Raw genomic sequence first — 27,938 nt, forward strand, 5'->3', positions numbered from 1 at the left:
AATCTTGCATGTACCTCATAAACATGTGCAACTACGTAAGTACCGATAAAATGTTTTTTAAAAAGTTATGCAAGTGGTGAATTGTATCAGCGTCAATTTTCTGGTTGTGATACAGTACAAAAGTTACATAAGATGTCACCACTGGGGAAAACTGGATGAAGGTTATATGAGATCTATGTGTTTATGTGTTATTTCTTAAAACTGTATGTGAATTTAGAATTATCTCATGATGCATTATTTTACATATATATATATAAATATACAGATAAAAAGGTATTCATGTTGGATTTTGTTTGCTATAATCATCAAACTGTTTTGATGCTGGGAAGAGAATGGAAGAAACTACTGTCTTAGATTCCATCATGCTGGCTTTGGAAGTGGTGTGGGGAAGTCACACAAGTAAATGGATAAATAGCAATCTGGAAAGAGAAAGGTGGTAATGAATATGAATTTCTATATCTGCACCAAATATAATAATGCTGTTTGCTGTATTATTGTGACCCTAGACAACATCTCTGTTCTATCGTCAGCCACCTGCTGCAGGGTCATGCTTTTTCTTTCCTTTCTTTTCTTTTCTTTTTTTCTTGTTTTGACAAGAATTATTTAATCCAGGTATCTGGTTGGTCCCTGTTGCAATTGCCAAAGCAAAACTAAATATACTGCCCTGTTTCCATTCTGTCACTTTCCTAGTTATCTGTCTTCCATTTCTTTCCCAGAAATTCTTTTTTTTTTTTTTTTTTTTTTTGTAGAGACAGAGTCTCACCTTATCGCCCTCGCCCTCGATAGAGTGCCGTGGCGTCACACAGCTCACAGCAACCTCCAAATCCTTGAGCTTAGGCGATTCTCTTGACTCAGCCTCCCAAGTAGCTGGGACTACAGGCCCCCGCCACAACACCCAGCTGCCCAGAAATTCTTAAGATCATTGACTCCACTGACGGAAGTCAGGCTTCTGCAGGCCTAATAAATAAGCTCACCACTGAAAAGCCTATTTTTCATTGTGTTTAATTACAGGCTTCAGAGACACTCAAAAATGAAGGCTGTCTTAGGGACAAATAATACCGTAGGCTTAGTTTACTTTTCTCCTGTTGGAATAGGCACCAAGCCCTTCTTCTGCTTTAAATTTAAATGTGACTGTGGCTGCATACTCAACCAGCCTGTCCAGACATAGCCCAAGAAATCCACACCCCTTAACGGCCAGCTCTGAGCAGTGGTTTAGGTAACTCACACTGTTTGTTTACAGTACAGTCGGTATGTGTTTTCCTAAGTAGGTTCACACATTTGAATTGGACTTGGTGAACTACATTGTACCTTGAACTACACTATGCCTATTATTATTTTGAAAGGAATGATTGACTTCAAAATTGGCTCTTAGAAATGTCTGTCTATACAAAATGCTTTGATGACATCTAGACGTTGCAAAACTTCAAACGATATATATCAAACATACAAGGAATTGATTATAGTGAAGTTTCCCCCTTGACTATCGTTTCTTTAGTCTCACATTTCCCTTTTATAGAGAAAATTACCCCAAATGGTTTAACACAGAGATAGTCTGGGCATATATACTTAGGAATACATAGAATTTATTCAGAAAGAAAATGCTGCAGCTATACTTTCCTGTTCTTTGCATAAAGAAGTAGCATGATGTACATAATGTTCTATGATTTGATCCTTTTTTAAATGATAATTCTTAGAGATCTTTCTACAATAGCATCTAGGATCTGTCTTTACTTTGTAAACAGCATTTTTAAAAACAGCTTCTTTAGTTTAAAAGTATTACGCTCATGGATGGAGCTGGAACATATTCTTCTTAGTAAAGTATCTCAAGAATGGAAGAAAAAGTACCCAATGTACTCAGCCCTACTATGAAACTAATGTAGGGTTTTCACATGAAAGCTATAACCCAGTTACAACCTAAGAATAGGGGGAAGGGGGAAAGGGAGGGGAGGAAGGGGGAAGGTGGGTAGAGGGAAGGGGATTGGTGGGATTACACCAGTGGTGCATCTTACAAAGGTATATGTGAAACTTGGTAAACGGGCTGTGAAGCTAGTGAATGATGCCCCATGATCATATCAATGTACACAGCTATGATTTAATAAAAAAAAAAACAAAACAAAGAGTTATTTTCACCAAAAAAAAAAAAAATAAATAAAATAAATAGAAGTATTACTCTGACGAATGGACATAATGGTTTTGTATTTAACTGGTCAAGTTTTGATGGACATTTTTCTTTTCTGTTTTCAAATATTTTGTTAATGCCAACAATGCTCTGGTGAACATCCCTGTATATAATTACCTGTGCTGTGCGAAGGAGAATCTGTAATATACTTTCTTGCATTTTGTAAGAATTCTTTTCAAAGGGTATATTTATTTTTCAGGTTGATACATTTTGCCTAATTGTCTGCTAAAGAAGCTGTACAGTTTTCCCCATCAAACATGAGTGGATTTGTTTGTCCACATCTCATCTTCCTCACTATATTATTTATTTTTTAAATCGGATTATAATTACACATCTAATTATGACAAGGGTTAAGCATCTTCCAAATTATTTCTTACATTCTTTCCACATAACCATTTAGTTCTTTTTATAATGAAAGCCATTTTTTGCACTTTATATTATTTTGTTATTTATAATATTTTTAGTTCAATAGATTTAGGGGCCAGGGTGGTGCCTGTGGCTCAAGGAGTAGGGCGCCGGTCCCATATGCCAGAGGTGGCGGGTTCAAACCTAGCCCTGGCCAAAATCCAAAAAAAAAAAAAAGATTTAGGGGCCAAAGTGTTTTCGTTACATGGATGAATTGTGTAATTCTGAAGTCAGAACTTTTCAGTGTACGCATTACCAGATTAGTGTACACTGTGCCCACTATGTCGATTTTTGACCTTCAGTGCCTGCCACTTAAGTCTCTTCTGAGTTTTCAGTGTCCATTATACCACTGTATGACTATATATAGCCATCCTTTATCTCTCCCTTGTAAGTAGGAATGTGCGGTATTTGATTTTCTATTCCTGAAACACTTCTCTTAAGGTAATGTTCTCCAGTTCCTTCCATGTTGATGCAAAATATATCATTTCATTCCTTTTTATGGCTGAGTACTACTCCCCGGTGTGTACATTTCTTTGTCCAGGCCTCAGCTAATGGGCACTAAGTTTACTTCTCCAGCTTTGTAACTGTGAATTGGACTTCAATAAACATTTGGGTGCAAGCGTCTTTTTGTAAAATGGCTTGTAGTCCTTTGGGTAGATACTTAAGAGTGGGCCTGCTGGATCTGATGGTAGGTCTACTTTCAGTTCCTCGAGGAATCTCCATACTGTTTCCATAGAGGTTGTACTAGTTTACACTCACCCCAGCAATGTATATGCGTTCCTTTTTCACCATATCTGCACCAACATCGACCAGCCTCTATTGCTTTAGACGTTTTAACAATAGCCCCTCTGGCAGGGGTAAGGTGGAATTTCGCTGTTTCTTCTTTCTTTTTTTCATTATCTTTTTAATTTGCATTTTCCTGATGATTAGTGTTGCGAGGATATTTTCATAGGTTTTTTTGGCTGGTAGCCTATCTTACTTTGAAAAATAAAATCTGCTCATGGCGTCTTTCCACATAATCATTCTATGAATGATATCCATCTTTTCCCCACTGGTTTAAAATAGAAATTAAAATCAATCCCTCCGTTTATTATTTGAGTCTATTTCTGAAATCTCTATTCTGTTACATTTATCTTATTCTGTTACATACATTTTCATATATGTCAGTACCAATATCTGTATAGCACCCTAGTGTAAGAGGTCTTCCTATGCAATAGTTTAGTGCAACTTCTTTGTTTTTTTTTTCTCAGAATTTCCCTAGCTATTTTTACACTTTGTTTGGTCAGTCATTTTGTTGCAGTTGTTTTATTAAAATTAATATCAAATGTACCATTTTTAAAAGAAAAGAGTTATCACTCTGGGATAGGGGAAGCTTTAGGCCAAGTCTTGGGACTGAAAATGATGTGCAAAGAGGGGAAAACAAAGGGAAGAAAACGAACAGTACAAATGTCCCAAATATGAGATACAATTAAAAACTCCAAAGAGGAAAGAAGCATGCACTTAGATGTTCAGTATTATTTCAGCAGGCAGCTGGCTTTTCCGGTCAGCATTTATAACCTGTACTTTTAAGGGCCTTGACAAATAGTACCAAGGTTCTGACCTTAAACTTAAATTCCTTGGCTCGTAGTACCTGTGAGCATGCACCCAGCATTCCTGCCCCTGGCACGCACTTCACTAGTCACAAGGAGCCATCATTAATGCACGCCCCAGTGGGCAGCATAACTTGTGGAGAAGCTAACAAGTTCTGAGAAAGAGGGAGATAAACACAGTTACCAAACCCCCTACCTCTGAGCAGATCTTCCTTTAAGGATGTCCAGATCCGGACCTTTCAGTGTCACATCTGTCATCTCAACAACAGGAACCTTGTGTGTGCCTCTATTCCAGGTAACCATCTCTCTTTCTGGGAAAAGATTGACAGAGGTACTCAGAGGATTTCATTTGCTATAGATTTGTTCTTTGGTCAACTTAACTATTTCTACATTTAAATGACCTCTTTTAAGAAAGTGTTCCCAGCATCTCATGACTTACTATATATTCATTGGTCAGAGACACAGAAGACAAAGCGCCAGCACCACAGTCCTATTTCCCTTTATTTTGTTCCATTGTTGTTGAAATAATGTGATAAAAATTTAGTCTTTGCTTGGCTTTGCAATATAACTATTTTAGGAAAATCCCCAAATACTGTTGATATAGAGTAAGATGCTACGGCTGTGTTAACTTAAGACCTGGTTACTGTGGCCTGCTACCACACTTGGTACCTGACAGTTTTTCAATGCGGTCTGCTATCAACAGAACCATTTTAGGACTTATTTTAGTTCCTCTACTCCCACATCCCTTTCTGACTAATACCCACAATTCTGCGTCTGTGTTACTTGAATGCAATATATCTGTAAGATTTAGATGTGAAGTATTTTAAGACTTTACTTGCCAGTTCATAATAACCCAGAAGTCTGACAGCTAAGGCACTGGCAGGGAGGTGGTAATCATTTAACACTTAATTCTCCTGCTAGGGGACGACGCGCAGAGAAGAGTAGGAAGTGACTGGAAAGTGAAATTCTGCCTTTATCTGTTAAGGCGATGGATCCCAAATGATTTGATGGACTCACACATACACTTTCTTTATGGACAAAATTTGAATGTTCATTTTCCTCTCAGTTAGTATGCAAATCTATTTGTAGCAAGAAAGAATGCCCTTCATTTTCTGCGCTTATAAATTGTTCATTACCATGCTCTCGGATGGCCAATTCGTGGCTCCATCTGCAACTCCACAAATCTCTTTGCCCAGATAAACCTGTTGGAGTAAATACAAGGTGCTGAAGAAGACGCATTTGGGATGATGAAGGGAAAAGACATACCTCACGCACGATTCCCAAGTCTGTCGTTTTACATTTTGTAACTCCTTACTCATACTTTTATTTGCATGTTACAAATAAATACTTCAAGAGACCTCCTCAACCCAGTTTTTAGAGGTATATACTTACTATCAATGGCATTTAAAGATTTTCTCATTGTCTAAAGAAGCAGTTACAGTTCAAGAGGTAAAGCAAACAATACACAAACAAATAAATAAAACATGTAGAAAGGAGTATTTTGTTTCCTTGTGATTGTGGATATAAGATGAGGCTCGACACAGAGAACTAAGCTAATTGTGTTAGAACACTTATCATCTGGGACTTTTCTCTCTTTTTTTTAAAAGAGCAGATCTTTTTACCTGCTTTTTTATTGTGAAACCCATTAGAAATCTCAAAGGGAAGGCCACATAACTTAAATGGTCCTTAGCCTTAGAGCAGGATAAGTCTGCCCATCATGAATATATTTAACACTCATTAAAAACTAATTGATTGACTTTTATTTCCATGTGCATGCTTGGAATTTGCATTCTTCCCATGAAAATAATATTCATAAATAATGAACTTGTTTCCTCTAGCTAAAACATAAAAACAAAAAATTCAAGGCACACAAAGGTCTTTGGAGCAAGCAAAATTTTTCTGTAGAAAAACAAAACAAAAAGGATTTGTCCTATCCATCTGCAGTGCTTTACAGGATGGGAATCTGGTTCACAATGTACAACTTCTCAAGGAGGAGCTTCAGAATCTACCCAGAGATATTTTTTCCAATTAAAATTCTGTGCACAAAGAATAACTCTGCTATGGAGCTTTTAATTAAAAAAGCAAACAAAATGATATAAACCCACATTGTCTCTAGGCACTGTTTGCGTTAAAGGATTAGACTGATGAGATGTTTAGATTTTATTGTTCTAAACATGTGTTTCAGTTGGTGCTCTCGGACATACCGTGTGAAGAAAAAGAAATGTAAGTAAATAGCTGAAAACTCCATGTTTTTATTCAGTGTTTTGAAAATTTAAATAATAAAAAAGACTTAAGGCATTTGAAAATCCCCATAGGAATTTCAAATAACAATTATAATCACGTAAGAAGAAAAGTAAATCAATTTTAAATGCAGATAGCTTAATTTTTTAAAAAACAAGAAAAATAATTTTTATTATGACCAGCTTTGTTAAAGAAACCAGAGGCCTAGTAGATTTCTAGGTATTTTCAGTCACTGAATTCCCTTCTCTTGATGTTTCAAGGCCACTTTAAGTTCATGAAAGAGTCACGACATTTTCTATGGCTACATTCAAACTCCAAGTCATGGTAATGGCAACAATTTTCTGTATAAATCAGTTTCAAATATAAGCACACTAATTGAAATTTTAGCCTGTGTTTTTCATGTGTGTGTTTTTGTTTGTTTGTTTTTCCAGTGAGAGTCTCACTCTTATACTAGGTAGACGCTGTGGCATCACAGCTCACAGCAACCTCAAACTCTTGGACTCAACAGGATTCTATTGCCTCAGCCTCTGAGTAGCTGGGACTACAGGCACTTGTCACCATACCCAGCTAGTTTTTCTGTTTTTAGTAGAGACAGGGTCTCCCTCTCTTGTTCAGTCAGTCTGCCCACCTCGGCCTCCCAAGGTGCTAGGATTACAGGTGTGAACCACTGCACCAGCCTGATTGTTATCTATGTTTTCAAAGTACTTGTGATATGAATTGTGTGAATAATTGACTCAGTTTCCTCACTTTTGTTCTATAGGCTTAATGGTGCTTGCAATTCTATCCAGGAGATGGGGAGTGGATGCTTATCGATAATAATGCTGCTGACGATCAGTGGTGACCCTAATGCCAAGCACGGTCTTCTCCTGGTTGCAGCTCTCACTGCCAGCTGGCTGTGCTTACATGCAGCTCTCACTGCCATTGCCTGCTGCCTTACAAGCCAGGTCTCTGGTCACTGGCCCTAGAGTAAGAGACCGCTTTAGGTGGGGTGTTTTCCTGGCCCTGGAATCACTCACCTTTTTCTGATGAAGCATCCTATGGTTGACAATCTACTTCTTAAATGTGTGCAGTTCTTCCCGCTCTTGTGTGGCTCCCATTGCTATTTTATTACATTAATTTGGGACCTGATTATTTGGTTATCTTACGCTGTTTGTGACATAACAGAATTTTTATTGTTTGTATGCTTATCTGATTCTGAACTGTTCGCATGTCCTTATCTTGCCTCCCTAGTTTCTGCATTTGATCCAAAATAATAGAACCAAGAAGTGCATAATTGGAATGATCTTAAATATTGAATCCCTCTAATCAGCATGACTGGAAAATATGATATTCAGGAAATTTTTATGCTGACTTTAGAGCCACCAAGGCTACTGGTCTTGTTAAGTGAAGAAACTGAGAGTTAGAGAGAGAGTAAATTAATAGCAGAAATCTTTGGCAGCTGAAACATTTTGCATCTAAGTGTCCATAATGGTTATCGTTCTTTGATACCACTGCTTGTTGGAGTAAAAACAAGAAACCACCACAAATAAAACACAAATTAGCAGAAAATAAAGACAGAGAAGGCAAGAGAGTGGCTGGGATGTTCAAAAGCAATATAACGTAAGTAAATGTGTTAAAGATGGATGCAGAATCTGGAATCGTTTGCTACCACAGGACAGCGTTCGTGGCATGAGTCTATAATGAAAGCCATGCTATTTTCTGAGGGAGTAAAAAGCCTCTCCTCAGTGGGGAGGTGGGCGGAGGGAGGGTGATTGGTGGGACTACACCTGCAGCGCATCTTATAAGGGTATATGTGAAACTTAGTAAATGTAGAATGTAAATGTCTTAACACAGTAACTGAGAAAATGCCAGGAAGGCTATGTTAACCAGTGTGATGAAATGTTGTCAAACGGTCTATAAAACCAGCGTATGGTGCCCCATGATCACATTAATGTACACAGTTATGATTTAATAATAATAAAAAAGGCCCCTCCTCAAACAAAATCCTTTTTATCTATATTCATTCAAAAATTTTTCAGGTTAGAATCACTTCTTTGATCTGAGGTATCACCTTCTACTGAAATAGGCTACCCAGCCAAAGAGCATATTCCTCTTTACCTGAACTGCCACAAGAGAATAACAAAAACACAGTCGATCCAAGAGGAGGCCTCTCCCAAGTGTCTTTTAGAAATGACAAAGACAAAAGGACCGTAACTTGCCCAAAGTTCACATGCAAAATGGACACAGAAAAAGAGACTTGGATCTGATGCAAGGTTATGAAAAAGGAAAACCTGAAAAATGAATTGCCTAGGTGGAGACTAAGGTAGGGGAGTCCCTGATTAGCCACAAATAAAAATATTTTTATTTATCAACTTTTGTGTCCCAAGAAATGTTCAAAATAATTTGCGTGCATTTTCTATTTTTTAAAAAATTATTGATCTATTGTTGTTCTTGTTTAAATTTGTTTTTAAACACTAGACGATGTTTTCTGAACTAACCAACTCATTTTTATAGTGGCATTTTTAGTATGAAAAATCAATTGTTTTGCTGTCTTTCTATAAAGTCTAAATATTGTAGATGATTTTTGGCATAAAATAAAACATAAAAGATTACACCTGTCCACTCCTGTCCCCATAAATAAGCAAGTACACTGATGTGCATGTACATATATATATATACACATTTATTTATAAAACGTAAATATGATTATACATATAAAGGATTCTATAAATGAATTGCACTAATAGACTTGCTAATGATGTATTACATATTACTTGGATTGGTGAAGTTAAATGTTTTCCATGCAATTTGAGAGACAGATCAAAATAACTGAGGGATATGTAGTCTATTTATTCTTCTAGATACTGAAGAATTTACCAACAGAGTCTGTATAGCATGATTTGACACTCACTCCTCCCTCAAATTATTATAGCTGAATTGCACTTTGTCCTATGTTGAGTAATGATTTTATAAAAGAAATAAATCCATGAAATCTGTTACTGCATTCATTCTCAGACTATTATGGAAAGCATTGTTCTTATTGTTAACAGATTTCTCTTTATGAGGCCTCATAATTTGAATTTTTCTCTGGTTTCTATACCAGGAATTGTTATATATCTGATAAGTAACGTTCTTTGTTTTTAATTTTAGAGAGACTATATAACCAATTCTCTTTCTCTCTCTCTCATGCTACGAACTGCTAGAAAGCTTAAGCCAGATCTAGAGTCAGTTCTAATTTTATATATGAGATTTACTACATTAGTTTACAAACTGACCTCACTCTTGGCCTCTTCCATTTGTCTAATATTCTCCATGCTCTGGTTTCTAAATTTTATTTGTATGTTTGTTGTTAAAGCATTTTGGAACACAGGCTATTGCAATCATTCAGGCAATATTCCAAACAGCACTCTGAGGCTAGAGCTGGCTTCTGCTAGTCCCAGTTGTAGTAAGAGGCATGGATTCTACAGCCAAATCATTTGTATTTAAAATTTGCCTCTGCCACTTCAAACTGTGTTTCCTTGGACAGCTTACTTAACCTCTCTCTGGTTTTAAAAGAAGGATTACAATATTGTTATCTTACATGACACTTATCTTACATGTGAGTTATTTCACATGAAGTTACCCACTGGTTTTGCAGCGTGCCTGGTCTAGGAAACACGAGGTTATTGTAACAAAAGAACCCATGGAGCAAGTCTGTGGATTTCTTTTCAATTTATTAAATTAAAGGTTAAGGACTAATCTTAGACCCACAGTTTATCAGCTCTGAGAACAATGATAAAGGCCAACTGGTCTAACCATCCTCATAGAGCAGGCATCACTCTACAGCATCCAGGTAAAAAAGAGATAATAGCTCTCTGGTAGGGACAGAAATTATCTTCTTCAATAAGTACTTCCAGAGAATTACTATTATTTCAAATGTCTTCCTTGAACATAGTTAGCTCTCAATTCTCAATTAGACCAATCCCTGAGTAGTAACATCATTGTCAAAATTATAACTTTTCCTATTCTGATGATCTTCCATATACGATTTGAGTAATTAGAATACTGTTGCTTTTTTCTTTCTTTCTTTTTGAGAACTCAAAGTATTTCTGCTTAAGAACAAATTTAAGAAAAAATGGAAATAATTTTTGGAGAGGAAGGAAAGCACATGATCTCAGAAGACCTATAGGTTAAGTTCCCCAACCGAGTGACCTGTCCACTTTCTCTCTGGCCTCCACCCGGGGTCTAAATTATACGATGAATAAAATCTTAACAGTGGAATCAACAGTTCGAAAGGTGCAAGCACTTCTGAAATTGCGAGTGAACTGCATCCTGGTCACTTTGTACTGCTGATCAGAACCTCCACCAGAGGGTGCACAGGACCAGAATGAGAAAGCGGAGTAAAGTCAGTCCGGGTCAGCTCTGGAAGAACTATTGGTGGCTTGAAAAGTAGAATTAAAAATGAAGAGAGGAAGTTAACATTTAGAATTGACTTTAATGTTAAGAATATGGGATATTTTAACATGGAAATAAAGAGATACAAGAGAAGCTCCTGGACAGAAAGTTAGATGTCAAGAATAAAAAACAAAAACTGTCTGCTCTTTAATTGGGGCAGGACACCAATTTTTCTACATCCATCTCTGAGTGGAATACTATATTTTTAGTATTTTATATTTTTAAGATAATGTTAGCTTTTTTTCTGACTACAAAGTGTTCGTGAACATTATAAAAATTTAAACAATATTAAATTGATGAAGTTCTTTATAATACCATCGTCAATGGACGTAAGCACTGTTAGTAGTTTGGTGTATATTTATGTTTATCTAGTAGTTATTTTGGTTAAATGATTGTATTTTGTAAAAGAGTATTTACAACATAGGATTGAGTTCTTTCTACTATTTTACTCAATGAGACTCTTAATTTTTGACATAAGTCTCCATTCTCTTTGAAGACTGGATAGTATTCCTTTGTCAGTCTGGGCCATTATTTTTTAAATCTTTTGTTGATGGACATTTGTCTTAAAATGCTTGCTAAACTTATAATTCAGTTGCTATTTTCCCCCAGCCATTTGTACCTGTGAACTTTGGTAAACTTTGTACATGTTAAAAAAAAAAAAAAAAAAAAAACTGAAGCAGAAAATTTATATATATAGAAGAGGATGAAATAATCCATATTCTGGGGGATTTTTTAAATGTTTAGGGTAAAAATTTTAAGATGACACTTCACGTATGGTAAAAAGTCATTTTTGACTAGTATGATGATGGCATGAAACATTGCCTCCTGAAGGATGCTGGAAGCAATAAATTTGTTGACATTTATGAATGCTTTCAAGCTGAAAAGGACTGAGATTTTTTTTAACTACGGCCAAAGAAGGCATAAGAATAGGTCCATCCCAGAAGCATTTTTGGCTGTGACAGTCAAGTTTCCACTGTGAGGTTCAGAATACCTTGACAGTGGCCATATATTGAGGTCCACAGAAGGTCCATCAACAAACAAACATTCAGTCCATCTTGTCAGGCACAGTGAGGGACTCTGGCATGAGTAACGAGTTTCTCTACACCTGCAGAGTCAAAATCACACCATGAACTTCATTTTTGTGTGGTCTTTTTAAAGTTATCTTAGGAATGATTGAGTTTCACCTAGATAATAAATTATTTGACCATCCTGACTGAAGGGATCAACTTCCCTGGTAAATGGTATTTGTAGCCGTATTCATTCACTTTCCTCCTAGCCTAACTTTTTTCCTCACCAATGTCTGCTATTCTCTATCAAGATATTAAAGCTTTACAGATATTATAAACTTTCTCTAGATAATTTGGATTATCAGGACATAAGAACTTTATGTCCATAGATTAAAGGATCGGTACATTGATTACCCGTCTAATACTTAATATCTAATACCTACAACAGGTTGTCCTGAATTGTTAGTTGCCCTGCCTTCTCAACACACAAGAGTGTTTGTAACTCTAGAACCAAGCCTGCTTCCGTGAAATTATTTGTGTACATGTCTTATAGCATCACATTTATCTGTATCCTCATTGAGCCTATGCTAAACATCTGCTTAATTGTAGGAGGAGTGTTGGGATGAAAATAGGCGATTATCTGGGAAAGCACATGTGATCAGTATAAGTTTTATGGTCCAAAGAAATAAGCTTTTGTTCATCTAGAGTTCCAGTACTAACTGATCTTCCCTTGTCACTAGGTGTGTAAATTATAATGGTCAACACCCTAATGATTGGTATATCTGGTAAGGATATCTTCGATTTGTTTTATAAGATATTGGGTGGTATAGAAACACATTTTTCCTAAAAAAAATTGAGGTGGAAAAATAAAACATACAGCTTAAGACAATTTTAGGCTTTATGCAAATCAATATCTATAGAAACACTACTTTTAGGTTATTGGCCAGTATTTACTTAAATATCAATTGTGACAGAGAACTCGCTATTTTGAAGAATAAGAGTTTATTGTGGAGTTAAAATTTTTTCATGGTAAAATACTTGTTCTTTCTCATGAAATATCCCTGAATGACTCCTCCACTGACTTTAGTTCTGGCCTTTAAAGCCATTCAAAATAAGACCACTACCTCTTTGATGAGATAGTCTTTCAGAAATTTTAAGGCAGTTACTATAATCTTGTAAACCTTGAGATTTGTACTTTGCAAAGCATCACTTCTCTCAGTTAGATGGTTAGCACCTCAAAGGCAGAGTCCCCTCCCTGGTCTACTTTTGAGTCTCTAACCCCAATATCTAAAATATGTTCAGTTGCTTAACTACCAGTTAAATGAATAGATGGATGGCTAAATGAAAAAAAGAATGGATGAATACGTTAAGGAACCAAAGCATAAATTTTTAGAATTACCCTCCAATTTCCAATGAGAAAATGCTTATGACCACCTGGAATAGCTCAGTCCTTGGAAGGAAGAGAGTATTTGACCTTGGGTGGGAATGTCGGAGCAGTGGTGGGGGGAGCCGGAGGGAATCGCTGGAGGAATGCAAGTTGGCTTGGGCTGAGGCCTTGCCACCTTTCCAGACAGTAGCAGATGCCCTGAGCTCACTCTTCCCCTGCCGCTTTCGGCCTTAGGGTCCTGCTGCTGGTGTCCCTGGCGGCCCTTCTCTGCGCAGTCGCGCTCTTCTGCCTACAGTGCTGTCTGAAGAGGGCCCGGGTTGCCTCCCAGAGACGCACCGTGGCTGTTTTTGCTGTTGCAGACGCAGATCCGGTTTATGGTGAGTCCTCTGCACACTTGTGTATTTCTCTTTGAAGCTTTGTGGCTTTGTGGTGAGCTAAAAATCCATTCTCTGAAAAGCGGATTTGTGACCTTAAAACAAAACATAGCTTGCTGGAGACTCAAAGGCATGTGTTGCGGAGAGAGATTAGGGAGAAAGCTTCAGGAAAAAGGTGATTTCAGAAGAAACAAGAGGTATCTTGGAGCTTTGGCTTACAGTTGAGTGCAGGGACAGAAACTAAATATCTGGCTCAGCCAACAAGCAGAAGAAAAGGAGCCGCAGGGCTGGACACTCGGAGTGCGGGGTGGAGTGTGAGGTTCAGGTTCACCTCTGAGCTTTTGATGTCAGTCTATCCTATTTCTATTTATACTCTCATTAGATAAACTTCCTTTGCTTATTTAACTCATCAGAAGTAAGATGGAACCCCACTTTCTAGATGGGCCAGAATGGCCAAGAGACTGTGAGTCTTCACGGCCTTTCACTCCAGAAGCGCCGGTGGACCTGGCTTTGCTGCTTTCCAACCCTCTCCCCAATCATGCGGCCCAGTCATTCTCTAGTTTGCATAAGGAGGCGAGGAATGGAGGAAGTGAACAGTATCTGCAGCTGCCGGCCTTCGATGCAAGTGGGAAAAAAACGATCATTTACTGAATTCTCAGAGGTCATTGCTATTTCTTTTATTAAGCACGTTCTCATCCAGAGACTGTTATGAGACTGGACTTTAAGGTACTGCCTTTCACACTACAGTGGCCTCAAGAGTGCTCATGGAAATTAACAATTGCCCTTCAGAAACTTAGGGCAGCAGGAGATTTTCAACAGAAGGAGTAAGACATGCCCTGGGAAAAACTAATAGCTAGCTAGGTAAAAAGTGGGGTGAAAACAAACTAAAATGTTAGTGCCCTAAGATTTAGTGATAATTCCCTATTTTTTTTTTACCTTCAAAGTTCGTTATATAGCAAGAACAACACATTATAAATTTGGGAAATGGTTATTTTGGGAAGGATAATTAATGTTTCCAATGACAATCGTTCTTTCTGTTAAAAATCAAAGGCACTTTCCACAGGGTATAGATGGAAGTAAGGTCATTGATTTTCTAACAAAACACATTAGCAATGGGTGACACCATGGTAGCATGGGTCTATTCTCCTTTATGTAACTAGAGGTATTATGAACTTGAGTTTTTTTTTTTTTATTAAATCATAGCTGTATACAATAATGCAATCATGAGGTACAATGTACTGGTTTACATACAGTTTGAAATATTTTCACTGAACTGGTTAACGTAGCCTTCATGGCATTTTCTTAATTATTGAACTTGAGTTTTCAAAGAGGAAATGTGCAGCCTGGTTTCAGCCCTTTTCTCACTTTGAGGAATACCATTTACTAAACTCTCTTGAATCTTAAAAGAATTCTGTTTTTTCATTTTAAGTATATTAAAGGCTAATTAGTATACGGTTATAATTTTTAAGCAGTTTATGTCCCAACAGCTATATCCTCATTTATCTATGTCTTGGTATTCCTGCAGTGGCTTATTTACGTGCTCTTGAATTTGCCTGAACAAGTGTAAGAAAAGGGGTTAAGGCAGATACATTATTTCAATAATCTACACGTCATAGCAGTAAGTGTGTGGGGAGGGGAGGCATTAGAATTACATCCTGTATATTACCATGAAATCACTATGAACAGAAAGTAAAAACAACTTGGGAAGATTTTTCTTCTCTAAGTATGGCCACAAATTGGTTTCACCCATCAATTTTTAGTTCAGGTCTATTCAGACATTGCCTCCAATTCCTAAAAATCAACTCAAGAAAGTGGCTATTAGTTCTCTAGTTCTTTGACTCTGCTGGGTAAATATATATACAAAGATGTTTGCTTCAAGTCAATTAGTAGAGTTCAAACACTCTAGAATTCCACGTAGGGATCCAATGAAAACTTGGTCTAAGTGCCCAGCCTTCTCATCTCTGAAAACTAAGTCCAGCCTCATATTTTGATTATATAGACATTTACTAGAATGGCTTCTCAATGTTAGGTCTTACACTCCAGAATCTTCATTTCTTGTTGGCTGAGCCAGATATTTAGTTTCTGTCTTCATTCTATCCTTTCCGCCAATCCGCTGGTATAAATCCAAGATCTTAATTTGCTTAAGAAGCATTGAAACTTCCTTCATTCTTGACTTGGGTTACAAAGCTTTTTCTGTTGATTCACATCTTGGAGGCCACAGGCCCAATGGCCCTTTTCCCATCTATCTTTCCTCGTGTCTGTATAAGGTTGAGTGTTAGGTTATCCTGCCCACTGCTCAGCTGCTATCCTGTCCTGGGAATGCTCAGGGGAGCTGTACCATTGGTGAACAGCCATTTATACAATCTTTGATGTGGATGCTGTTCCCACAGTGGTGGTTTTTTTGGCATTCCTGTTTCTCCTCTTCAAAACAAAATGCAAGGGAGCAAGTAAGAGAGTGATGGAGACTCTAGTGACTTCTTAACTAGTAATTTGTGGAAGAAGATTTCAGAGAGTCAGTATTGTAAGGCATTTTGAAACCTGTACCCACATTGAATGTACTTTCCCCACTGTATCTTGCTTATACCTTCTCTTCCCCCCCCAAAAATGATTCTTCCTACTTAACATTTCTAAGAGGAAGAGATGCTCTGTAAAGTGGAAGTTAGAGAACCACTAACTTTTGTGGCTATAGAGGAAGGCTAGGTGTCAAAACCACACCATTTCCTTTCATAGCCCCCGCAAAGCACGTGCTCACAGCTTGAGGTTGAGTCCAGCTACTGAGGGATTCACGGGCTCACACGAAGGTTATGGGACTGTTTTTCTGAGTATTCCTCACAGTATATATTCAAGAGAGGGAAAGAAAAATGAGAAATATCTTGAATGACACTGGTGACATATTAGAATATGAAATAGGGTTTCTGGACTCCCTGTGGCCCTTTGAACACAAAGGGGAAGACAGTACACCCCTCCTCTGAATATGGAATGTAAGAAATGGGTCATTGAAAACATTTTAATAGAGAGGCTATATCTGATATATTAACCTGGGGTTCTTCCCAGAACTTCATCTTTTACTCTTTCAAGACTCATTTCACTTTATTATCACTTTAGTTGAAATATCTCTGTTCCTCTGACCCGTGGGAACAGGGTCAGAGCTGGGATCCACTGAGAAAAGCCAAGAGGAATACTTTGGCTGCATATAGGAAGCTGGCAATGACTCCACTGTTCTAATGTTAAAACATATAAAATGGGATTTTTTATCAATTGTGATTACTGACAATATCACATGCCAATTATCTTGATTAGATATATTAAAAAGAAAATGTTTGGCTTGGGATTTTATAAAACATGCCATCAGCCCTTTCTCAGATTCATAGCAGGCTAATATCTTCTTCCACTATCAGGATTGTCTGAATGCTTTTGTTGTTTGAAAGCTTCTGTTCAGAAGCTTTTTGTTTGATCATGACCCATTCCCTTATTTTTGGTGTTACTGCAATTGCCAAGGAGGTCTTCCACGTAAAATCTTATCCCAGTTCATTGTTGTTGAGTTTTTACCATCCTTTCTTTTAAAATTTTTATCATTTTGTGTCCTAAATTTAAATATTTTCTCCAGTGAAAGTCAATTTTTATAAGTGGCTAGAGGTGAGGATCCAGTTTCAGTCTTCTGCATGTGGCTAACGAGTTCTCCTAGCACCATTTATTAAATAGGGATTCTTCTCCCTGGTGTATGCTTTTGTTTGATTTTATCAAAGATCAGATAGCAATATGTGGCTGGGTGCAGCTGTAGGTTGTCTGTTCCATTCCATAGATCTATATTTCCATTTTTGTGCCAATACCATGCTGTTTCCATCACTGTAGATTTGCAGTATAACCTGAAGTCTGGTAACGTGATGCCTCCAGATTTGTTTTTATCTCTTAGAATTGCATTTGTTATTTGAAGTTTTTCTCTGGCTCCATTTGAAATGAAGTACTATTTTTTCAGGTTCTTCAATACATTAGTATTTTGATGGGATTGCATTAAATCTATAGATATCTTTGGGTAGTATGGACATGATAACAATGTTGAGTCTTCTAAGACATGAGCAAAATTCGCAATTGCCATTTCGTGAAATTAGTCCAAGCTCCCATCAACTCATGAATAGATTAATAAACTGTGGTATATGTATATCTATATGGCCATAAAAGATGGAAACTTTACATCTTTTGCAGTTACCTAGATGGAGTTGAAAAACATTCTTCTTAATAAAGTTATCACAAGAATGGAAGAGCAAGTATTGAATGTACTCAATACTAATTTGAAACCACTAGATAAACAACTGCACCTGAACTTGAGAGAAAAAAATACAATTAGAAAAAGAGGAGGTTGCACACAGATAGACAGAAGGCTGTGTTAACACACAGAAGTAAGAGAGGCCATCTGAAGCGAAGGGCAAGGCCTCATATGGAGCCGAGCCTGCAGACACCTGGATCTTGGACATTTAGCTATAGAAATGTGAGAAAATAAATTTATGTTGTTGTTTCAGCCAGCCAGTCTGTGGCACATTTTATGGCAGCCCTAGCAAACTAATGCATTTTCCATTGGGGAGTGAGGAGAAGAAGAAAGTGTTATCAGGGAAAGAAGAGAAGGAGGAAGAAAAGAAGAAAGTCAAGAAGGGAGAGAAGGAGGAAGATGAGGAGCAAGAAAAGGACCAAGAACAGAAAAAATCTTGTAGATATTTTAAGGACGAATTTTTTTTTTATTTAAGTTTAATAAGAGGATACAAATGTTTGGTTAGATTGCTTTCATTTCTAAGGTGAAGTTCAAGTTGTAGTTGAGCCCTTCACCCAGGGATGTGCTGGACACCCTCATATTGTGCACATCAGATGAGAGCTCGCCAGTCACCCTCCCTCCTCCGCTCTCCCCTCTCTCTTCTGTCCTCTCCCCCTCTGGAGGGGGTTTCTTGTGCTTTTCTTTCTCCTGGGTGTGTGGTTGTTAACATACTGGTTTTATATCAGGAATGAGTACATTGGATACTTTTTTTTCCCGTTCTTGAGATACTTTACTAAGAATGTTCTTCAACTCCATCCAGGTGAATACAAAAGATGTAAAGTCTCTATCTTTTCATGGTTGAATGGTACTCCGTGGTAGACATATACCACAGTTTTTTAATCCATTGATGGGTTGATGGGCACTCGTGTGGCGTCTACATCTTGGTGATTGTGAATTGAGCTGCAATAAACATTCTGGTGCAAATGAAGGGTTAAATTTAAGTGTATGGATCTTATATAGACCTTAAAGTCATTTTATTTATTTATTTACTTATTTAGTTAGTTAGCCTCAGGCCTACCTCCTTTTCCTGGACCCAGCCCCAGAGTCGCCTAGTCTTATTTTTTCCTTATTAGTCTTTCCTGAGCTCCACTGATATCTGGATATGGTTCTCCCTTGCCATTCCTGCTACAACCCCCAATAGTGTCCACTTTCTGCCCTATAATTCTTGAATGAGATCATCCATGATGAGGTTTCTTAGAGCAACAACCATCAGAAACTAGGAATTCTAGCATTATCACTTTTTTAGCGCTTGTGTTAAAGGTAAAATGATTTTTTTTTTTTTTGGTCAGTGATTTCTCATCTCACACAGAAGATTTGTAACACATTTCCCCCTTCTTCTCCAAATATCAAAATGAAAAATGAGAACACACAGTGAGTCACAGAAAACTATTTTGTTTAAAGAAATGTGTGCAAGTTTTTAGTAAGGATTAGGAAAAAAGAAAAATTATCAAAATTCTTATATAATGATCTGTCTCCGGAATCTCTATTATTTGTTAGCATTGCTCTCTACTTTTTAAAATCAAGGACTGTAACTATGAGAGGGTGAAATAGGTAGAAATTACAAATGATTTGAGAGAGAAAACAAAGGGAAAGGATTTTGTTTTTTAGGTTGTTTTGATTTTTTTTAATTTGCATTTGAAATGTAGGCAATGTCAAAGGAATTTTAAAGTTTATTAAAACTAAATGTGATTTTTGTTTTAATTCACTAAGAATAAGAATAAAGCTAAGGTTTTATTAAAAATAAGATTGTTAATGGTGAAGTAAGACATTCGAAGACAATAAAGGAAAAGAAGTTTGGGGTTCACTTTCATTTTTCACAAGTGAAGATTGAGGCAGGAAAACAAACTAATGTGTGTTAGTGTAGAGAGACTGAAAGTTTAAGAGAAGGGCCTCCACCATTCATTGTCCATGTTTTTAACAAAAAAATAATAAATTACTGTAACATTAGGGTCCCTTTGCCTTTATCACATCAGGTTTGTGGATCAAAGGTGGGTCCTCTCAGTCTTGACAGGGTTCCTTAACAATGCCTGGGTGTTTCCTGAGGAGACAGCAAAAAGGACGGCCCGAGAAGACAGCCTTCCTGGGGACACTCTTCTTGGCTTAGATTCTATTTGGGGCTAATTGCCAGGTAACACTGCCCTTAACTATACAATCTCACACACATTCTGCAATGTCAAAGACAATCTTCCCTTTTTCTTATTTCAGGGAAAATAGAAATAACCAGTTGTCCAGCCGTAATTAAGTGTGCGTGCTCTGAGCTGGAAGGAAAAGGAGAACAAGAAGCGGGGCTTTCCACGCTCTGCTCCCTTCTCCCTGATGTCTCCCAGGATTCTATCTTTTATATTAGGATCCTTTAGCAAAGTTATCTACCCATATTTTATATTCTGGACGTACTGTAGGTAATAAAAGTGGGAGGGTTTCATTCACAGACCTTCATGGAAGGACATGATTAATAGTGCCAGGTCACGTTCATTAAGCATTCACCATGAGCCATGACCTCTGTTAACTCTTGATGCCTTTCATCTCATTCATTCATCCCCACAACAGTATGAAGGATTCAGCATCATTCTTAACGCCTTACGGAGGAGGAAATGAAGACACATACAGATTAAGGAACGAGGTTGCTAGATAGTGGTGCTCTGACTCAAATTCAGGCCTTTCCCATATTAGAAAAAGGGGGAGATAAAGAAGAAAGAAAAAAGAAAAAGGAAAAGAAACAGTGGAAAGGGCTTGTCTATTCTATTTGAGTGACTCTTAATAATGTAAGAAATCTGAACTTTCACTGTAAAACTCGGTGAGTATATTGATTTTGTAAAATTCAACAATAAACTCTGACATCTTAGCCAGAAGTTCTGGTAAAATTATAAGATTTTTGCTATCATTTTCAACTGAGTTCTCACAGCTTCTTAATTTGTCAAAAGAGAAAATAATTCCTGCTCCCCCCTCCAATCTCTTGATGTTATAGGTAAATATGGTATTTAAAAAATATAAATTTATATATTTTTTATTTTTAAAAGCTTTCTGAAAATTTTGGCTTAGTTATTTTTAACAAAAGAATGGCCTGTGGTTTCCATCACAGATTTAAGAGCAATGGTCAAGTTGGTAAAGGAGATAACAAAACAATCCTACCACAGAGAGCAACTGTCAAGATCCTATCACCTGGAGCCCAGTGTTGATGGCGGCAGCAGTAGTAATAAATCGGAGATAGTACAAATAAGAGATGTTTTGAGTCAATCTGGTTCATTGTTTCCATAGCTGTGTTATGTTTGACTTTGTACTGGATATGCTAAAAGCAGTTCAACAAGAAAATAGCCAGCAGTTAGTACAAGTGTTCTATGGAGGGAATTATTGGGGCAAGTTGTATATTTTACCAACGTCAACTCAAGTCCCACATAGTTAGTTGACATCAGCCTAAACTTAAAAACTGCAAGGAATTCTAACTATATAATATTTTTCATTTAGTAATTTGTATTGTAACTATTATAATAAGGATAATTACTAAATCATTTTCTAATCATTAAAATAGGATATACTGGAGGAAATATTATAAATAAAGAAAATGCATTCATATTCCAAGCATAGCACAGTTCTAAATGTAATAACAATATTAATAAGAAGAATAAACATTCAGTGAGCAATTACTATGTGGCAGGTCATGTTTTAAGCACTTTATACTCCTTTAGTCTTGCTTGTTAGAGAAATACTAACATTATCGTTTTATTGTATAAGAAAAAAATTAGATAAATGTTACATAATAGTCTAGGAGTAGATTGTTCAATTAATTAAACAACTACTTAAGAAAAATGCTAAACCAGGAGGTGAGACTTATATGTTAAGTATATTTCTACTCTTCACATGTGTGAATTTGTATTCTTTTTTTCTGAAAACAGTAAGATAAAGACATATAACAAATAAAAATATATAAATGTATGAAAATCCATAATTGTAAACTAACATTATGCAGTGAATGTTGAGTAAACTTAGGTTTCAGTGATACAGCTAATGCCTTATGTATAATTACTCTGTAAACTCTTTTGATAATTGTGTCATGTACTTGGAATCTTCCCTATGGTATCAAAATATTTTTTGGCTTTGCAAGCCATATGGTCTACTCAACTCTGCCTTTGTTATGCAAAAGCAGCCACAGAAAATATGTCAATGAATGATATGATTTTATTCTAAAATTTAATATACAAAAATAGTCAAAGGGACAGATTTAGTTCAAGGGTCTAGTTTATTCTTTAAAGGTGAATTTATAGTTATTACTATTGTTTTGGCAAGAAGCAGCCAAAAACCATCGAAAGACAGGTAGGACCCTGTCTTTTGCAAACATAAATGTAAAATAGAGAAGTTTATAAAGTGATTTTTTAATATTTCTTTCTTAAACGGTCTGTGAAGCTAGTGAATGATGCCCCATGAATATATCAATGTACACAGCTATGATTTAACAAAAAAAATATTTCTTTCATGTGAAATATTATAGCTTTCATGTGAAAACCCTAAATTAGTTTCATAGTAGGGCTGAGTACATTGGGTACTTTTTCTTCCATTCTTGAGATACTTTACTAAGAAGAATATTTTCCAGCTCCATCCATGTAAACATGGAAGAGGTAAAGTCTCCATCGTTCTCTAAGGCTGCATAATATTCCATGGTGTACATATACCACAATTTATTAACCCATTAGTGGATCGATGGGCACTTGGGCTTCTTCCATGACTTAGCAATTATGAATAGGGCTGCAATAAACATTCTGGTACCAATATCTTTGTTATGATGTGATTTTTGGTCTTCTGGGTATATGCCCAGTTGAGGGATTACGGGATTGAATGGCAGATATATTTTTAGATCTCTAAGTGTTCTCCATATCTCTTTCCAAAAGGAATGTATTAATTTGCATTCCCACCAGCAGTGCAAAAGTGTTCCCTTTTCTCCACATCCGCGCCAACATCTCTGGTCTTGGGATTTTGTGATATAGGCTCATCTCACTGGAGTTAGATGATATCTCAAAGTAGTTTTGATTTGCCTTTCTCTGATGATTAAAGATGATGAGCATTTTTTCATATGTCTGAAGGCCACGCTCCTGTCTTCTTCAGAGAAGTTTCTCTTCAAATCCCTTGCCCAGCCTGCAATGGGATCCCTTGTTCTTTTCTTGCTAATGCGTTTGAGTTCTCTGTGGATTCTAGTTATTAAACCTTTGTCGGAGACATAACCTGCAAATATCTTCTCCCATTCTGAGGGCTGTCTGCTTGCTTTACTTACTGTGTTCTTGGCTGTGCAGAAGCTTTTTAGTTTGATCAAGTCCCAGTAGTGTATTTTTGAAGCTGCTTCAATTGCCTGGGGGATCCTCCTCATAAAATACTCTCCCAGACTGATTTCTTCAAGGGTTTTCCCTGCACTCTCCTCTAGTATTTTTATAGTTTCATGTCTTAAGTTTAAATCTTTAATCCAGTGAGAGTCTATTTTAGTTAATGGTGAAAGGTGTGGGTCTAGTTTCAGTTTTAGTCTTCTGCACTTTGCCAGCCAGTTCACCCAGCACCATTTGCTAAATAGGGAATCTTTTCCCCACTGAATGTTTTTAATTGCCTTGTCAAAGATTAAATAACAGTAAGTAGCTGGATTCACCTCTTGGTTCTCTATTTGTTCCAGACATCTACTTCTCTGTTTTTGTGTCAATACCATGCTGTTTTGATCACTGTCGATTTGTAGTATAGTCTGAGTCTGGTAGTGTAATTCCTCCTGCTTTGTTTTTATTTCTGAGTAATATCTTGGCTATTCTAGGTTTTTTCTGATTCCATATAAAATGAAGTATTGTTTTCTTTCAATATCTTTAAAGTATGACAGTGGAGCTTTAATAGCGATTGTGTTGAAATTATATATTGCTTTGGGTAGTATGGACATTTTAACAATGTTGATTCTTCCCATTGTTAAAAACATACCATGCTCAGCCATGAGCATGGTATGTTTTTCCATTTGTTAATATTTTCAGCTATTTCTTTTCTTAGAGTTTCATGGTTCTCTTTATAGAGATCTTTCATGTCCTTTGTTAGATAAATTCCCAAATACTTCATCTTCTTTGGCACTACTGTGAATGGGATAGAGTCCTTAACTGTTTTTTCAACTTGACTATTATTGGTATATATAAAGGCTACCAATTTACGAATGTTGATTTTGTAACCTGAGATGCTGCTGTATTCCTTGATCACTTCTAAGAGTTTTGTAGTAAAGTCCTTAGTGTTTTCCAGGTATACAATCATATCATCTGTGAAGAGCGAAAGTTTGATCTCTTCTGACCCTATGTGGATACCCTTGATCACCTTTTCTTCCCTAATTGCAGTGGCTAAAACTTCCATTACAATGTTAAAGAGCAGTGGAGACAATGTGCAGCCTTGTCTGGTTCCTGATCTGAGTGGAAATGATTCCAATTTAACTCCATTCAATATGATATTGGCTGTGGGTTTGCTGTAGATGGTCTCTAGTGGGACTGCCTTTCGCATGACGGGATCATTGGCTGAAATGTCATTAGTATTTAGACAAATTTTGTTTTGTGACCTACAAAAGAAGATATTCCTTCTGGTTTCAGTAGCTAATTATACATTATTCTTGATGGATAAGTCAGTGATGACATAATCAGTTCATGCCAGCACATTTTCTTACAACATATATATGTTTACATATATAATATATAAAAGAGAGATGGCTATAAAATATTACTATTTTTTGTATGACTCAAAAACAATCTTTTAAGGAAATATTAATAGAACATTGTCTAATGAGCTATTAGAATAAATTCATGGCCTCATAACATGAGCAGTTTGTAGAAAAATGGGCTTATTTTAATATTTAATGCCTTATACTGTGCATAATCTAGAAGTCAGGAACTTTACCACGGAACATTTGAAAAAAATTTAGAATGCCTTCCCTTTATCATGTGTGAATACTTTAAATGCAAACTTTTCACCATTTATTGTAACATTTTTACTGTTCATTATAGGGAAACAATTATTTGTGTCAGTTACAATTTGCAAGCATAAATGTAAAATGATGAAGTTTATAAAGTGACTTTTTAATATTTCTAGTGGGACTGCATTTCCCATGATGAGATCATTAGCTGAAATGTCATTAGTATTTAGAGAAATTCTGTTTTGGTACCTACAAAAGAAGATATTCCTTCTGCTTTCAGTTGCTAATTATACATTATTCTTGATGCATTAGTCAGTGATGACATAATCAGTTCATGCAAGCACATTTTCTTACAATAGTGACTAAACGTTCACTGCAGAGAGCAAGATGGCTGTCATTTCTTTCTCATGGGTATAAATAATTTTTTGTTGCCCTAGTGATCCATGAAGTGTCAGATCGTATCAGGCAGTTCATGTACTTCTGTTTCATGCTCACTAGAAAGATTACAAGTCTCCATTTTTCTTTTTCCAGGGACAGAAGCAGCTGTGAGTCCAACTGTTGGAATTCGCCTTCAAACCCCAAACCCTGAACTGTACCCTGTTCCATGTTTTGGCACTTTAAACCCCCCACCTTCCTATGAAGAAATTCTAAAAACAAATCAATTTTAGAACTGGATCATCAATTTAAATTATCAGAAACATTTGTAATTCTAAAGCATCAAGTTTAGGAATAATTATTTCATTTAGTGAAAATTCCCAGAGATCTATTATTATATTCTGAAAAAAGACAAATAGACAAAAGAACGGGTGCTGGGAAACGCTTTTATCATGGAGATGTTTAAACAGTGAGTCAGTGGACTCTCGGTGTATCACAGCTGCGTTATCATTTTATGCTACACAATAAAGTTAATGTATCTCCATTAGTATCCAAATAGGCAGTAATTAGGTGCTAGAACTAGTCTCCATCACATGTAAGACTCCATGGCAGAACATACCATGCCATTCTTTGCCTCAATATTTCCATCTTAATCTGCTCTCTCTCCCAGTGTGGAGTCCAAACAAATTATTATAATTTAACAATTGTTCAAGCAGAGATTCAGATGTGTTTAGACCTAGGACCAGAAAGAGAATATTTGAATTAGTGTGAGGAGAGAGAGAAGGAAGAAACAAAGTTTAGAGTTGAAGGGTGAAAGATAAACGAAGAGGAAAGATTACGAGTCTCAGTTTAGGAAGTTTTATGCCTTAGCCAGAGGAAGGAGAAATGTTAGATGGAAGCTGAAGGACATTGCTTAAGACACAGAGTGTGTGTATGGCCAATACAGGGAGAAAGGAAGGGTTCCATTTTACACTGGTGAATGTGAGCTGCAGAGCCCTCAGCCTTCCCTCGTACCTCAAGGTTTGGCATTTATTCCAACATCACGATAATAACCTTTGTTATCCAAGTCAGTGTTCTCATGGAAGACTCAGACTGCAGAAGTAGCAGTGAGACATCTTCAAGTGGCGTTTTGTTAGCGTCCATCAGCAGTGGGGCAGGAGAAGAAATCCCCGGCAGATCCCACATGGACTTCAGCTGAAATTTGTTGAACAAAACCATTGACATCCCCACTTGGTCATCAGTAGACACCTAAAGTGTAACTTGGCCAAACTTATCTCCTCATCTTATTTTCCAAAATCTGTTTTATCCAAACCTTTCCCATCTCAGTCCATGGTAACTACAACCTTCCTATTGCTCAGGCTGAAAAACTTGAAGCCATCTTTGAGTCCTCTCTTTGTGTTACTTCCCCCATAGATTTTGTCAAAAATCTTGTGGACACTACCTTAAACTAGTTTAGATTCTAAATCATTCCTACTTAATCATATGCATCTAATGACCTCTGAGCAGCTAGACTCATCTATTTGCTGTGGCCTTTCCCTCCTGTGCTCCATTTGCAACACAATAATCAGAGTAATCCTTGTGTAATAGACTACTATAGAGCAGTTTTAAGTCCACAGCAATATTGAGAAGAAAGCACAGACGTTTCCCAAATACCCCATTCCCCCACACAGGTATCGTCTGCCATTATCAACATCCCCTGCTAGAGTGCTACTTTTGTTACCTCTGATGAGCCCACATTGACCCATCATGATCACTCAAAGTCTCTCGTTTATATTAAGGTTCACCATTGGCGTTGTCTATTTTACAGATTTAACAATTCCATAATGACATGCTTTCCCCATTTTAGTATCATACAGAGTTGTTTCACTGCACTAAACTATCTTCTGTGCTCAGACTACCCATTCTTCACTCCCTTCTAAATCCTGGCAACCACTGATATCTTTACTATCTCCATTGTCTTTGCCTTTTTCAGAATGTCTTGTAGTTGAAGGAATACAAGTATGTAGGATTTTTAGATTATCCTCTTTAACATAGTAATATGCATACAAATTTCCTCTGTGTCTTTGCATGGCCTGATAGCTCATTTCTTTTCAGCCCAGAATAAAATTTCGTTGTCTGTATGTTTACTGAAGTACATCTTGCTTGCTTCCATGTTTTGGCAATTATGAATAAAGCTGCTGTCAATATCCATGTGCAGGTTTTTGTGTGGATATAAGTTTTTAACTCTTTTGGGTAAATACCCAAAGCACCTTCTGGAATCATGTGTTTAGATTTGTAAAAACATCAAACTGTCTTCCAAATGCACCATTTTGCATTTCCAGCAGCAATGAATGAGAGTTCCCGCTGCTCTGCATTCTTGCCAGAATTTGGTGATGTCAGCATTCTGGTTTTGGCCATTCTCATAGGTGGATGTCATATATATTTTTTCAATTTGCAATTCCCCAATGACATATGATGTGCAGCATCTTTTGACATGTGATCTTTGTACAACATAAGGTGCCTTGCATCCCTGAACTAAACGCTGTTAGGCGCTCCACCTCGGTCAGATATACTCAAGTTCTTGTCACATAGCCTAGCCCTAAATGATCTATACCACTCTTTAGTCTCCTTTCTGGTGATTCTTGCTTTTACTCATTTTCTCCAGGAACACTGTACTCAAACTTACCAGCTATTACACTACCTCTATCCTCAGTTCCTTTTCTCTTTAATACCCTTTTGCCTGATATCCACAGAGCTTCACCTCTCACATCTTATAAGTCTTTGT

The 27,938-nt window shown here is 36.9% G+C and overlaps 1 protein-coding gene across 1 annotated transcript; it reads left to right on the top strand.

Moving 5' to 3' along the window:
• Nucleotides 1-4,338: 4,338 nt before the first annotated feature.
• Nucleotides 4,339-27,352, top strand: TMEM207 (transmembrane protein 207). The gene is made up of 5 exons (XM_053565854.1): nt 4,339-4,468; nt 6,359-6,396; nt 12,575-12,619; nt 13,456-13,598; nt 25,331-27,352. The coding sequence occupies exons 1-5, from the start codon at nt 4,394-4,396 to the stop codon at nt 25,465-25,467; spliced, it is 438 nt and encodes a 145-aa protein (XP_053421829.1). The 5' UTR covers nt 4,339-4,393; the 3' UTR covers nt 25,468-27,352.
• The last annotated feature ends 586 nt before the right edge of the window (nt 27,353-27,938 follow it).

Source organism: Nycticebus coucang, chromosome 16 (assembly GCF_027406575.1).
Source record: "Nycticebus coucang isolate mNycCou1 chromosome 16, mNycCou1.pri, whole genome shotgun sequence".
Classification (NCBI taxonomy): domain Eukaryota; kingdom Metazoa; phylum Chordata; class Mammalia; order Primates; family Lorisidae; genus Nycticebus; species Nycticebus coucang.